Raw genomic sequence first — 10650 nt, forward strand, 5'->3', positions numbered from 1 at the left:
GGCAGGATTGTCTTGGCAAGCTGGGATCTTGTCAGAGCTCAGCTCTAGAGAGGAATTATCCTGTGTGCCTGGCTCTGCTCCAGCTATGCACTCATCAAAGACATACTGACCCTAATCCCTCAAAAAAAAAAAATAAACAATCACATCAATAGAGAGAAACTCCAGTCTCAGCCTGTCCTCAGCAACCAGAGGCCACCCCCATCAGCGCTGCCCTGTACCAAGGCAATTCAGCATTCCTTTGTGACAGATTTTTAACTTTGCACCGTGGCCCCAACCCTGCAAAACCAAAACACCCTTGGAGGAGGCTGAGCCCCTCCTTGGCCCAGTTCCCCTCAGCCACCTGTTCTAGAAGCTGTTACCAACCCAAATTTTAGCCTCTTCTTGCCTGAGTTTTGATAAATCCCTTTGATAAGAAGGGGTTTTAGATCATGCCCAGGTTGGAATGTAGGCATTAGCTTTACTTTACCCTGGATTATCTCAGCTTGTGTTGTACAGTGTGCAGTCACTGGGTTGAAGAAACTAATCCAGCACATCACAAACATTTCTGCTGTCCCAGGGTCTTAGGTTGGACATAGGAGTATTCCATTGCCCTCTGTCAGAGCTGGGGCAGTTCTCTGCTGTGCATTGGGCAGTTTCCTTTATCTCTCCCACAACCAATCCTCCCTCCAGGAGATCTCTGCTGTCCATGGCCACTGAGTGTCCCTGCAGGGCTGATCAAATTCCATCATCCCATGGGGAGATGCTCTGCCCAGGGCAGGAGCCAAGCATTCCTACCTGGATACAATCTGAGCCTGGGAACAGCACAGCAGCCTTTGCCCCCTGCATTCCCAGAGGAGCAGCTTTCTTCTGCCCTGCATTCCCAGAGGAGCAGCTTTCTCCTGCCCTGCATTCCCAGAGGGAGAGCAGGCCCATCTCCAGCAGCCCTGGAGCTGCAGAGGAAAACTCCCCCCTTGTGCAGGATCCCTGCTCCAGCAGAAGCACAGCTGGCACTGCAGGAGGGCTGAGCCAGCATGGAATGGCACTGCTGCCACCACCCTGCCCACAGGGGCTCAGCTCCTCTTCTGACTCTGGCAGTGGGTTTTTTTGTTCTGTTTGTAATATTGCATTTGTATTTTTAATTTTCCTAGTAAAGAACTGTTATTCCTATTCCCATATCTTTGCCTGAGATCCTTTTAATTTCAAATTTATAATGATTTGAAGGAAGGGGGCTTACATTTTCCATTTCAGGGGAGGCTCCTGCTGTCTTTAGCAGACACCTGTCTGTGAAAACTGAGACACCCAGGAAGACACTAAGACCTAAGTTTAGTCATTTTGCTCATCAGCCACATCAAGACCCCCATCAGTCACGTGAGCGGCTCTGACAGAGGCAGTCAACTAAAATCTAGACTTGATTGTGACTTTATGGGGCCATCATGGCCTTGGAGCAGGTGAGTCCACGTGGATCCAGCATTTCACCCTGCCACATTTCTGAAGTTTCTGCAAAATAGATTTCCCTGCTGTAACTCTTGAGTAATTTTAGCTGGCTGAGCTCTTGGGCAAGGATCCATGAGAGAACTGGAATCCATGCTTGTGTAGATCCATGGCAAACTATTGATCAGAAAGAAATGAGCCCATATGTTGCATTTAGCCCCAAAATGCTGCTTTTACACACTGAACTGCATACATATGTCTAGGGTACCTGCATTTTGCTACATTTTCTGTACATTACGAAAAAAAAATTTAAAAAAAGTAGAAACCCACTTGCATATGAGATTTTTCCTTCCACTGAAGAAGGTAGGTGATAGCAATTTCGGTTCAGGTGGTTAAAGCAGCTCTCAGAGCTCTCAGCTCTCCCCTCTGCCTGTGAGGGGATGGTCCCAGCTGGCAGAAGTTTATTCACCTCTGGAATAGGTGCTGCTTCTGACCAGGGTGCTCCGTCTGGAGTTGTAGGACATGTCTTCATATACCACATTGGGCTTTTTCTTCTGGAAATATTTCTTCACCTGCCAAACAGAGAAAACAGCCCTTCAAAGCAGAGCCTGGAAAGACCCCAACCAAGGAGTCATTTTCCATTTTAGCAGTCCATCTACATCATCTGTTGGAAGAGGAAACACACTTTCAAAATTCCTCTCACGACCCAGTGAGATCTTAGAGGACCACGTGGAAATTATCAGCTTATTTATTTTACTTTCTTTTATGAGTCTGATGCAATTTCACAAAAAGTTCCTTCAAGAGTTGGATGTAACTGTAGCTTTGACATAAATAATAAATGACAATAATAATAAATAAGGCTCATTCTTAGACTGTTACTGGTAGGACATGAGGTTCCACTGAGCTTTGACAGAATGATGTTACACTACTGGTTTTTAGCAGTGCTGGAGCCACATTTGGAGGGACGAGACTGGAGCCTGTGAATCATCCACTTAATTTTCAATAATATTTATGCAGCAGAAGGATCTATCAGAGTCAATTTCTGGGCACTTTCTGCAGTATATGTATAGAAATAATCCCAGTGAAGGAAAAAAAATGTAATAATTTTTGTTTCTGGAAAGAGGCCATTTTTTTTTTCTCCCAGTACAACTTTCACACATCAGCTATTTTATGAGTTTTTGTTGCCATTGTGTCTCCCTCCAAGTTAATCTCTTACAAGCTTGCTGAGGACAGCTTTAGTCCCAATTCACAAAAAAAAATTTAAAAAAGCAAGCGAAGCAGAACAGTGAGGGGCTTTGTTCAGAGATACACACACAACACATGGCTGTGTCAACCACACAGCTCACTCGAGGTTTGTTATCAAAAGACAATAAATGTCTCATTTACGAAGGGTTACAGAAGTATAAGACACTGTGTTAGCTGCCAAGAGTTTACAGCTGGAAGATTTTCAACAAGGGCAAGTAGGAGAGCAATAGGGAGCCACAATTCCTTAGGTTTATCAGATGTTTGCTTGACTCTGGCAACATTTCACAATAATATCAGTTTGTTCCTCCAAACTGCCCCAGTTTTGCTGGGGTGACTGTACTTACAACCACATGGTACAAGGTGCAGCACACCAGGGCACAGAACAGCAGAGCCACCACTATGAGAACGGCATACAAATCCCAGGAGCTCTTCTTACATGCCTGCTCCACTTCTGCATTTAAAATTACAGCAGCATTGTTATCAATATGAAAAGGCAGAATTTTGTCAGATTAAGTTCTTTTCTGACCCAGAGACGGGGCAACTGTGATGTGTTTTAAAAACTTTTATTCTATCTTCATTCTCATTTGAAGGGCGAGACAACACAGATGTTATAATTCACGCCCTCACAATCAGAAGCAAACTATTTCTTAATTACAATACATTATAATTGTTTCTATCAGCTTTTGCCACACCATGCTGTGAATGCCTTAAAGCCAATCATCTAAAACTACCCCTCGTGGGTCCTACTACAATGCATCTTTTATAGTTTATTTCTCTAAAGTATCCAGTCTTATTTGCAGGGCCATCCTTCAAAACTTGTTTCTCATTCCATTTCTCTCTCAGCAATGTCTGTCCTAGTCCATGGCATCTCTAAGTCAGCATTTCTTAAGGTTTGCATACAGATGCACACTGTGTGAACCTTCTGTCAGGTTTTGAGAATTTTCTACAAATCTATTCCCCATTGAATTTTCTTTTTCTTCTGAAAAAAATAATTTTACAGTTTAGCCAAAAATCTGGATATTGACAGCTACAGAGCCATGTTTCTCATGCCATTAGTATTCTCACTGGCGTTCCCTGTGCTCTTCCAGAGGCTGGGGGTGGCTGCGGGTGGGTCAGCAAGGAGCACTCCACAAAAGCAGGTTCTACAACACTGATAGGACCACACACGACTAATGGGAGCAGAAAATTATTTCCTGCAGTGTTGCTGCAACCCCGAGGGCTCTGAATTATCCAAGAGCCAGGCTGGTGAGAGGTGCAGACAGAAGCAGGAGTATGTTCATGTTCATTCTGTGGTATGAAATGCACTGAGCAGAATAATGCTGGTGGAAAGGGTTTCAACTCTCTAAAACCTCAATTAATCCATATATGAATAACACACTAATTAATAATCACACCCCTGCTTTGTTGGGCTACTGTCATTTCCCCCACCTCACTTTACTGAGTTGTTGCCCCAGCTGTGGGTGATGGCACAGAACAGGACCACAGTTGCTTTTGCAGACTGCAGGAAAATCCTTTGCCACCCTTAGGGCCTTTGTAAACCTTATTTTACAAAGGCCTCAGCAAAGCCCAATGCACAGGGTTAAATTGCACCAGTTAGACCAAAATCAAGCACTCTCTTGCTGGTTCTGACTTCAGCTTATCAAGTGAGTACAGCACTATCCTGCAGGAAAATAAAAAACTTATGCTTAGAGCACAGAAAAGTAGGAACACATCCTTGTAGCACAGAAAAATCAAACCCCCTCTTTGGAACACAGAAAAATGAAACCTCCTATTTGGAGCACAGGAAAATCAACCCCTCTCTTTGGAACACAGAAAAGTCAAACCCCCTCTTTGTAGCACACGCTCACAGAGTGCTCAGTGTGTAACAAGGGCATGTGAGAACATCTCTGCTGTGGTCTGTGGTGCTTGAAGTAAAGGCCCAAGGACTTGTTTTGTGCTTCCCAGTGTGATCTGTTTTTAAACACGAGACTTGCTTGAGGGAATGGTTTCTAAAAGCCATTTATGTCACGCTAAGGTCAAAGAATTAGTGCTAAAAGTACTTAATCATATCCTAAAAGTGACAGATTGCACACAGTGAAGTGTTTGCTACCTTGTTTTCACCTTTTTTTCTTTTTCTAAGCTGCAGGATCATGGCAAGGTCTGAATTCCCCTCTGGTTGTACAAGGCAGGTGGAAACACAGAGTCTGTTTCTGTCTCTGAGCTCAACAGGACACAAAGGAGCCTGAGCCCACTCTCCAAACTTTCCTAGGTTTGCCTGTTCTGACTGAAGTTCCAAAAGCTTTCTGTCCACGACACAACAATAAATATTTATGATTAAACAAGCAAAAGGGTGGTACCTTTAACCAGCAGCATGGTGCCACTCGCTGAGAGCAGAGGGGAGCCCTTCACCTTCAGGGCACAGATGTAATTATCACTGTCATTTTCCTGTAGCTTGTGTAGAGTTACCACAGTTCTATTTCCTTCCCTTGAATACTCCAAGCGATTCCCAAAGGCAGGAGAAACCTCTGACACGTTGAGATTTGACACAGACAGAACCATGCCAGGCTGCACGAGAGTCCGGAGCAAGTAGAACTGCTCATCTTCAGGTGAGCTTTTCAACACACAGGTGATGCTGACAGACTGGCCTGGCTCAGGGTTGGCATGGAGTGGTGATTGCTCCAGAGCTCTGCTGAATTTAGCTAAAAACAGAGAAATTAGTGGTTATCACATGCTTAACACAGCGCATTTTAACTGGGGAGCAAGGGGACAGAGCAGGCAGAAAGAACAGACCATAGGAATGTAGATAAAATGAATTTTTAAACATGCTTTACACAGGCTTTAAGAAGGATATATTTTAGTATATCCTGGCATGTCATCCTGCCTCAGGATCTGAAAGGAGGACTGACCAACAGGTTTAGCTGTTTGTACAGGGTCTGCACTACCTAAAAAATTATAAATATTGACCTCCTCTAAGGGAATACAGCCCGACCAACACGTCCTGGAGCCATGCATCATTGCCTGCTTTCTCAAGTGAGATGAAGCCACAGAGAGATCTGTTGGTGTGGATCAAATCACACAATGTGTGTCCCATCAATGTTGAAAATGGTCTGTGAGAATGGTGTGGTCATAAATGACTCACTGTCCAGCTGGGAAGACATTCCACTGAGTTCCTCTGAGGACAGGACTTGTTCCTTTTAATATTATCATTGAAGGGGATAAGGGAGTGAGGACAGAATTTATCAGGTTTGTAAAGGGAAGGCTGTAAGCATTTCAGAAAAGAGGATCAGAATCAAACAGAGATATAAAGCAACTTAATAAAATAATTTGGAGAGACAATACACAGTAAACAAGATGTGATTCATTTGAGAAAACACAGCCAATAAGTTTGAAAGGAGAAGCCCAAGGGAGAAGATGATAATGCTTCAGGATATAAACTACAATTGCGGATCAGCAATCAATTATATTTCACATGCCTGGGGAAAAAGAAAGGAAGAAAACCCTGTAGGCTTTGGGAAAGATGTCTCAGGTTAGAAGATCTCATTGGAAGGACAGGTACATGGAGGAATAAACTGCCAAAGAATAGTGTGGACTCAACCCTCTTCTAATGAAAAAAAAAAAAAAGACAGAAAAATTGTTCCCCCAACCAGAAACACCTGCCAAAAGAAGCACTTCTGCCCATTCAGCAACTCCTCACTAACAAGAAAAAAAACCCTTTACTTGCTCATGCTCAACTTGCGTAAGACCAGCCTCCCAATTATTACCAATTTGTCATTTAAGGTGAATTAGTAAAAACAAAAGAGATTTGCAAAAACAACTGCTACCAAAAAAAACCCTCTTTGCTCTGCTAGATGTTTAAAAAGGTTTGACAGGTTGTTTTGGAAAGAGCTGTGGGGCATCGCTGTTTCCAAAGTGCTGCAGCAACCTGTGACTCATGTGAAAATCTGTAGCTGGAATTAATGAGTCACAAATTAATCTTCTAGGATGGTTAGGGGTTTTTTTTGGTACCGTACTATCTCATGTGTTTTCTTCATTGTTTCAGGGAGCAAACCCACACATTCCTTCAAATCTGTACCTGAGCAGACACAGAAAAGGTTCTGTCAGACTCACCCACCCATTGTGTCTCCTTCCAATCTTTGATTTAAAATACAGATCTGTATTTACTAATTCATGACATAAAAGGTGGAATTGCAATACCTTTGACCACTACTATGGTTGTCTTCCCATATATCTCTTGGGGATAGCCATCGATTTTTAAAATCTCAGCGCATACGTAGATTTGAGAATCAGACTCCTGTAACCTGTGCAGGGTTATCCTGAGATTCTCCCCTTCCTTTGAACACTCGACACGATTAGCAAAGGCAGGATTGACAGATGGAGGTTTCTCCTTGGAACTATATACCACATTGAGATTCTGTATGACAGTTCTCAAGTACATCCCCACTTGATTTTGATTCATTGGGCAAATTATGCTGACGGAGTTTCCTTCCCAAGCACTGATAACGTCTGTGGACTGTTCATGTCCTCCACCTAAAAATAAGAAATGCAATTGAAATTGTAATATCAGAGTTCCTCCTGGTCTGATCATATCAAAGTACATATCAAAACCAACTCCTCCACCAACAGAACTGCTCTGTAAGACTTGACCTCAGTCTCCCTGTGTCATTTCTTGGCTGCTCTGGCACCTGTAGTGCCTTTCATGCCCAGTGACCTGAGCAGCTCAGCACCTTCCCAAGCTTCAAAGGCCTTGGCAAAGAAGTGGCTGCTGTCACTCACACAGAAAATGTCATTCTCTCTGTAGATTCCCAGGAAAATCCTATTAGTTCTCAAAATACAAACTTCACTAAGATTACCCTGATAATTACTTTCAGATCTAAATCAGGATTGCAAAGGTAAGAAAAAGAGGCAGAGAAGAGAAGAAAATACACTTGTCCTTTTAAAGGGGCTTTTAATACCATCAGGGATAATAAAGATTCTCAGATTCAATACAGGAAGAGGGCTGCAGGAGGTGTAAGTCCAATCTATTTAAGAAACAAAGGCAAATGCAGAATGAAATCCTTGGAGTTCTCCAATGACCCCAATATCCAAAGAAATTGAAGGGGGTGTATTTGTGCGATGAATAGCGAGGAATAGAGAGATCAAATGAGAAACACCCAAAAGAAGCTACATCAGAAGCAAGGGAAGAAAAATTAAATAGAGAGCGTTGCACGTCTAAGGCAAACATAATTTAGAAATGGTTGGAACAAAGGAAGGAAAAGATTGAAATGTAAGAAATGTAAGAGCATCAATGTTGTCCTTACCGTCCTGGGCAGGGAAGCATGGGAGAAGCAGGAGAAAGAGGGATGCATTTGGGAGCCACAACATCCACAGCATTTTCAAAGGTCTTTTTAGTTGCTCCTTCTGTCTTAACAATGAGTTAAAGCCCTGAGTAAAGAGTCCCAAGCCCCAGGTTGGGCTGTTGTCTGCCAGTTACTTGAGCTGTCTACTGAAAGAAGTCAACAGAGTTTTGCTTTTGCCTTTGTATCACAATGATAGAAGGGGAAGAACCATTTCTCTGGGAGGGGCTCCTTGGTTTTCTTCACACTTAAACCACCCCTGTTTTCCTGCTGCTGAGCAACCCCCAGCCCTCAAGGCAGCAGTGGAAAGTTGTCTGTGGGGAGCACCTACCTGCCCTCTGAAGACTACTGAGAAAAGGGCAGCTCAAATTTGCTGTTCACAGTGACAAAGTCAGGCAGCTGTCCCCCAGTTGTGGCCTATCTGGAAATGCAGGGGCTTCGTACCATCAGTTCAGTTTGTCAGGACTCCCACAGACTTAGACTGGTGGCTGCAGATGCAAAAGTCTTGGCTTTGTTAGCAGAAAGGAGATGAGAGATGCTCCATTACTTCAGGAAAACCCTCAATTATTGTACAAGCCCTGCACACAAACCAGCAGATTTGATCTGCATTTTGGCAATAATTGTGAATAATTGCCAAGCAGGAGGAGCTGGAGGTCCTTCAGCAAACACCAGCACTCACACCCAGCTTCCCCCCTGGGCAGACCTGGCCCACAAACCAGCCCACCTCACATCACCAGCAGGAGAAGGAGGATTTGACAGGAAATCTGCAGAACCCTAACAAGGTCTTTTGATCTTGTTGCTAAAAGGATCTATTTGAGTTTCATTACCTGAAACTTTCAGGCTTTTCTTTCTCCCTTAACTTCATTGCAAAGCCAAGACAGTAAATAATTCCAGTCTTTACCAGGACAATAAGGACTTTTCCACCTAGCAAAGTGAGAACTGAACTTGCAACCCAGAAAGCCAATTATATTCTTCACATCTACTTAACAAATAAAAAGAGCAACAATTTCTAAGAGAAGAGATTGGCTCTAAGACAGGAGCACTTAAAGAAGACAGTGTGAGCACCACACACTTTGTTTGTGACCAAGGAAGCCTTCATGCCTTCTTTCCTTCTACCTGTGCCTGCGGATCCCTTCCAGCCCCCCAGCTCATTCAGCCTCTCTTCTAGAGTCCTGACCAGGAGAGGAGAAAGTCCCTTGGATCCCGGAGAAAAAGCAGGATACTGGCCCCTCCCTTCTTTAAAAGGTAATTAGATGTATTATTGCCTAATTACCTGCAATTGGATTTTTACTTTCACTTTTAGAGTGCAGGTCATGATTGTCACTGAACATCGACACCAGGCAAGCCCGTGCTGATGTGTGGTACAGTGCAGTAGGGAAAACATGGAAAAAGCCAATCACACTCCCAAAAACTCCCCAAGAACCTGCTCAGAAGTACCTGGGCAGTCACCCTGTCCCTCTGGGTACTGCAGCAGTGATGTGAGTGACTGGATTTGAGATCTCCTCCCCAGCCTGGCACTACCTGGCCATGCAAGGGCTCCCAGCTGTGTTGTAAGTTCAGGGCCTGTAAGCACAGGGTACAGATGAGGGTAAGATCTGCTGCTTTCTTCTCTCTTTTTTGTGTGGGGTTTTTTGTGTGGCATAAGGCAAAGCAAACTATCAAATAGATTTTAACTCTCAGCAAATGCAACGCATGGTTACAACAGGGAAGTGATCTGGAGAGTGCTTGACCCTCTCCTTTGCCCTCTTCCCTCTTACCCAGATACCTCCACAGATCCAGAAGATCTTTGCCTTGACTTGGCCCCTGCCTTTGACACACAGAACAACCTTTTTTTTTTGTCAGCTTCTCAGCTTCTGCAGGCTTTCCCCAGCCAGCGACATGCAGCAGTCCCAGCCCTGGGCTGCCATAAACTGCAGCTGGATCTGTGAGCAGCAATGCTTCCTCCCAGCCCACAGCTCACCCTTTCACCACGCTGCTCTCTTCCACCCTGTCTCTCAGCACAGCCTTTTTAGCAGGGATTTCACAGGGAGCTTCTGTTCCAAACAAAGCTGTGCCAGTCTCAGCCAGCTGGGGCTGCTGCAGATTCACAGGGACTGAAAGCAGCCTGTAGAAGCAGACATCTCACTGCTGCTGCTGGCTGGGCTGGGCTGCTCAGCTCACCCTTCCCTGCCACCTGAAACAGCCTGGGATTCCTCCTGGAAAATCACCTTGCTGTTAGAGAAGGAAAACATATCTATAGAGCAGTTTTCAGGTCAATCAGGTCATAAAGAAACCAAAGCCCAGCACATGGTGTCATTCCCAAGTGCATGGCACCAGATATCCTCTGACATGCAGATAAGGGAGAAAACAGCAGTGCATCACGGACTGCTGCTGGCTGGGCTGGGCTGCTGAGCTCATCCTTCCCTGCCATCTGAAACAGCCTGAGATTGCTCCTAGAAAATCACCTTGCTGTTAGAGAAGGAAAACATGTCTACATGGCAGTCTTCAGGTCAATCAGATCATAAAGAAACCAAAGCCCAGTGCATGATGTCATCCCCGAATGCATGGCACCAGATATCCTCTGACATAGACAAGGGATATGGAGATAAGGGAGAAAACACCAGTGCACTCCCTGTCACAGCAGGCACAGAGGGCTGTGACAGTGACAGGAGTGATACAACCCCAGCCTAAGGCACCTCAGCAC

The 10650-nt window shown here is 44.5% G+C and overlaps 1 protein-coding gene across 1 annotated transcript; it reads right to left on the minus strand.

Annotated features, from left to right (window-relative positions):
- Positions 1–1064: 1064 nt before the first annotated feature.
- On the minus strand, positions 1065–8277 carry LOC119709513. The gene is made up of 5 exons (XM_038157402.1): positions 7932–8277; positions 6829–7161; positions 4992–5333; positions 3000–3106; positions 1065–1982 (listed from the first exon to the last, which is right to left on the minus strand). The coding sequence occupies exons 1-5, from the start codon at positions 8002–8004 to the stop codon at positions 1872–1874; spliced, it is 966 nt and encodes a 321-aa protein (XP_038013330.1). The 5' UTR covers positions 8005–8277; the 3' UTR covers positions 1065–1871.
- Positions 8278–10650: the final 2373 nt, after the last annotated feature.

This window comes from Motacilla alba, chromosome 18 (genome assembly GCF_015832195.1).
Source record: "Motacilla alba alba isolate MOTALB_02 chromosome 18, Motacilla_alba_V1.0_pri, whole genome shotgun sequence".
In the NCBI taxonomy this organism is placed as follows: Eukaryota; Metazoa; Chordata; class Aves; order Passeriformes; family Motacillidae; genus Motacilla; species Motacilla alba.

Coding starts and splice junctions, on each gene's coding strand:
- LOC119709513 (XM_038157402.1), bottom strand. CDS start 8,004: ATGCTGTGGATGTTGTGGCTCCCAAATGCATCCCTCTTTCTCCTGCTT. Junction 7,162..7,931: donor ATGCTTCCCTGCCCAGGACG/GTAAGGACAACA, acceptor TCTTATTTTTAG/GTGGAGGACATGAACAGTCC. Junction 5,334..6,828: donor AACCATAGTAGTGGTCAAAG/GTATTGCAATTC, acceptor CTCTGTTTTTAG/CTAAATTCAGCAGAGCTCTG.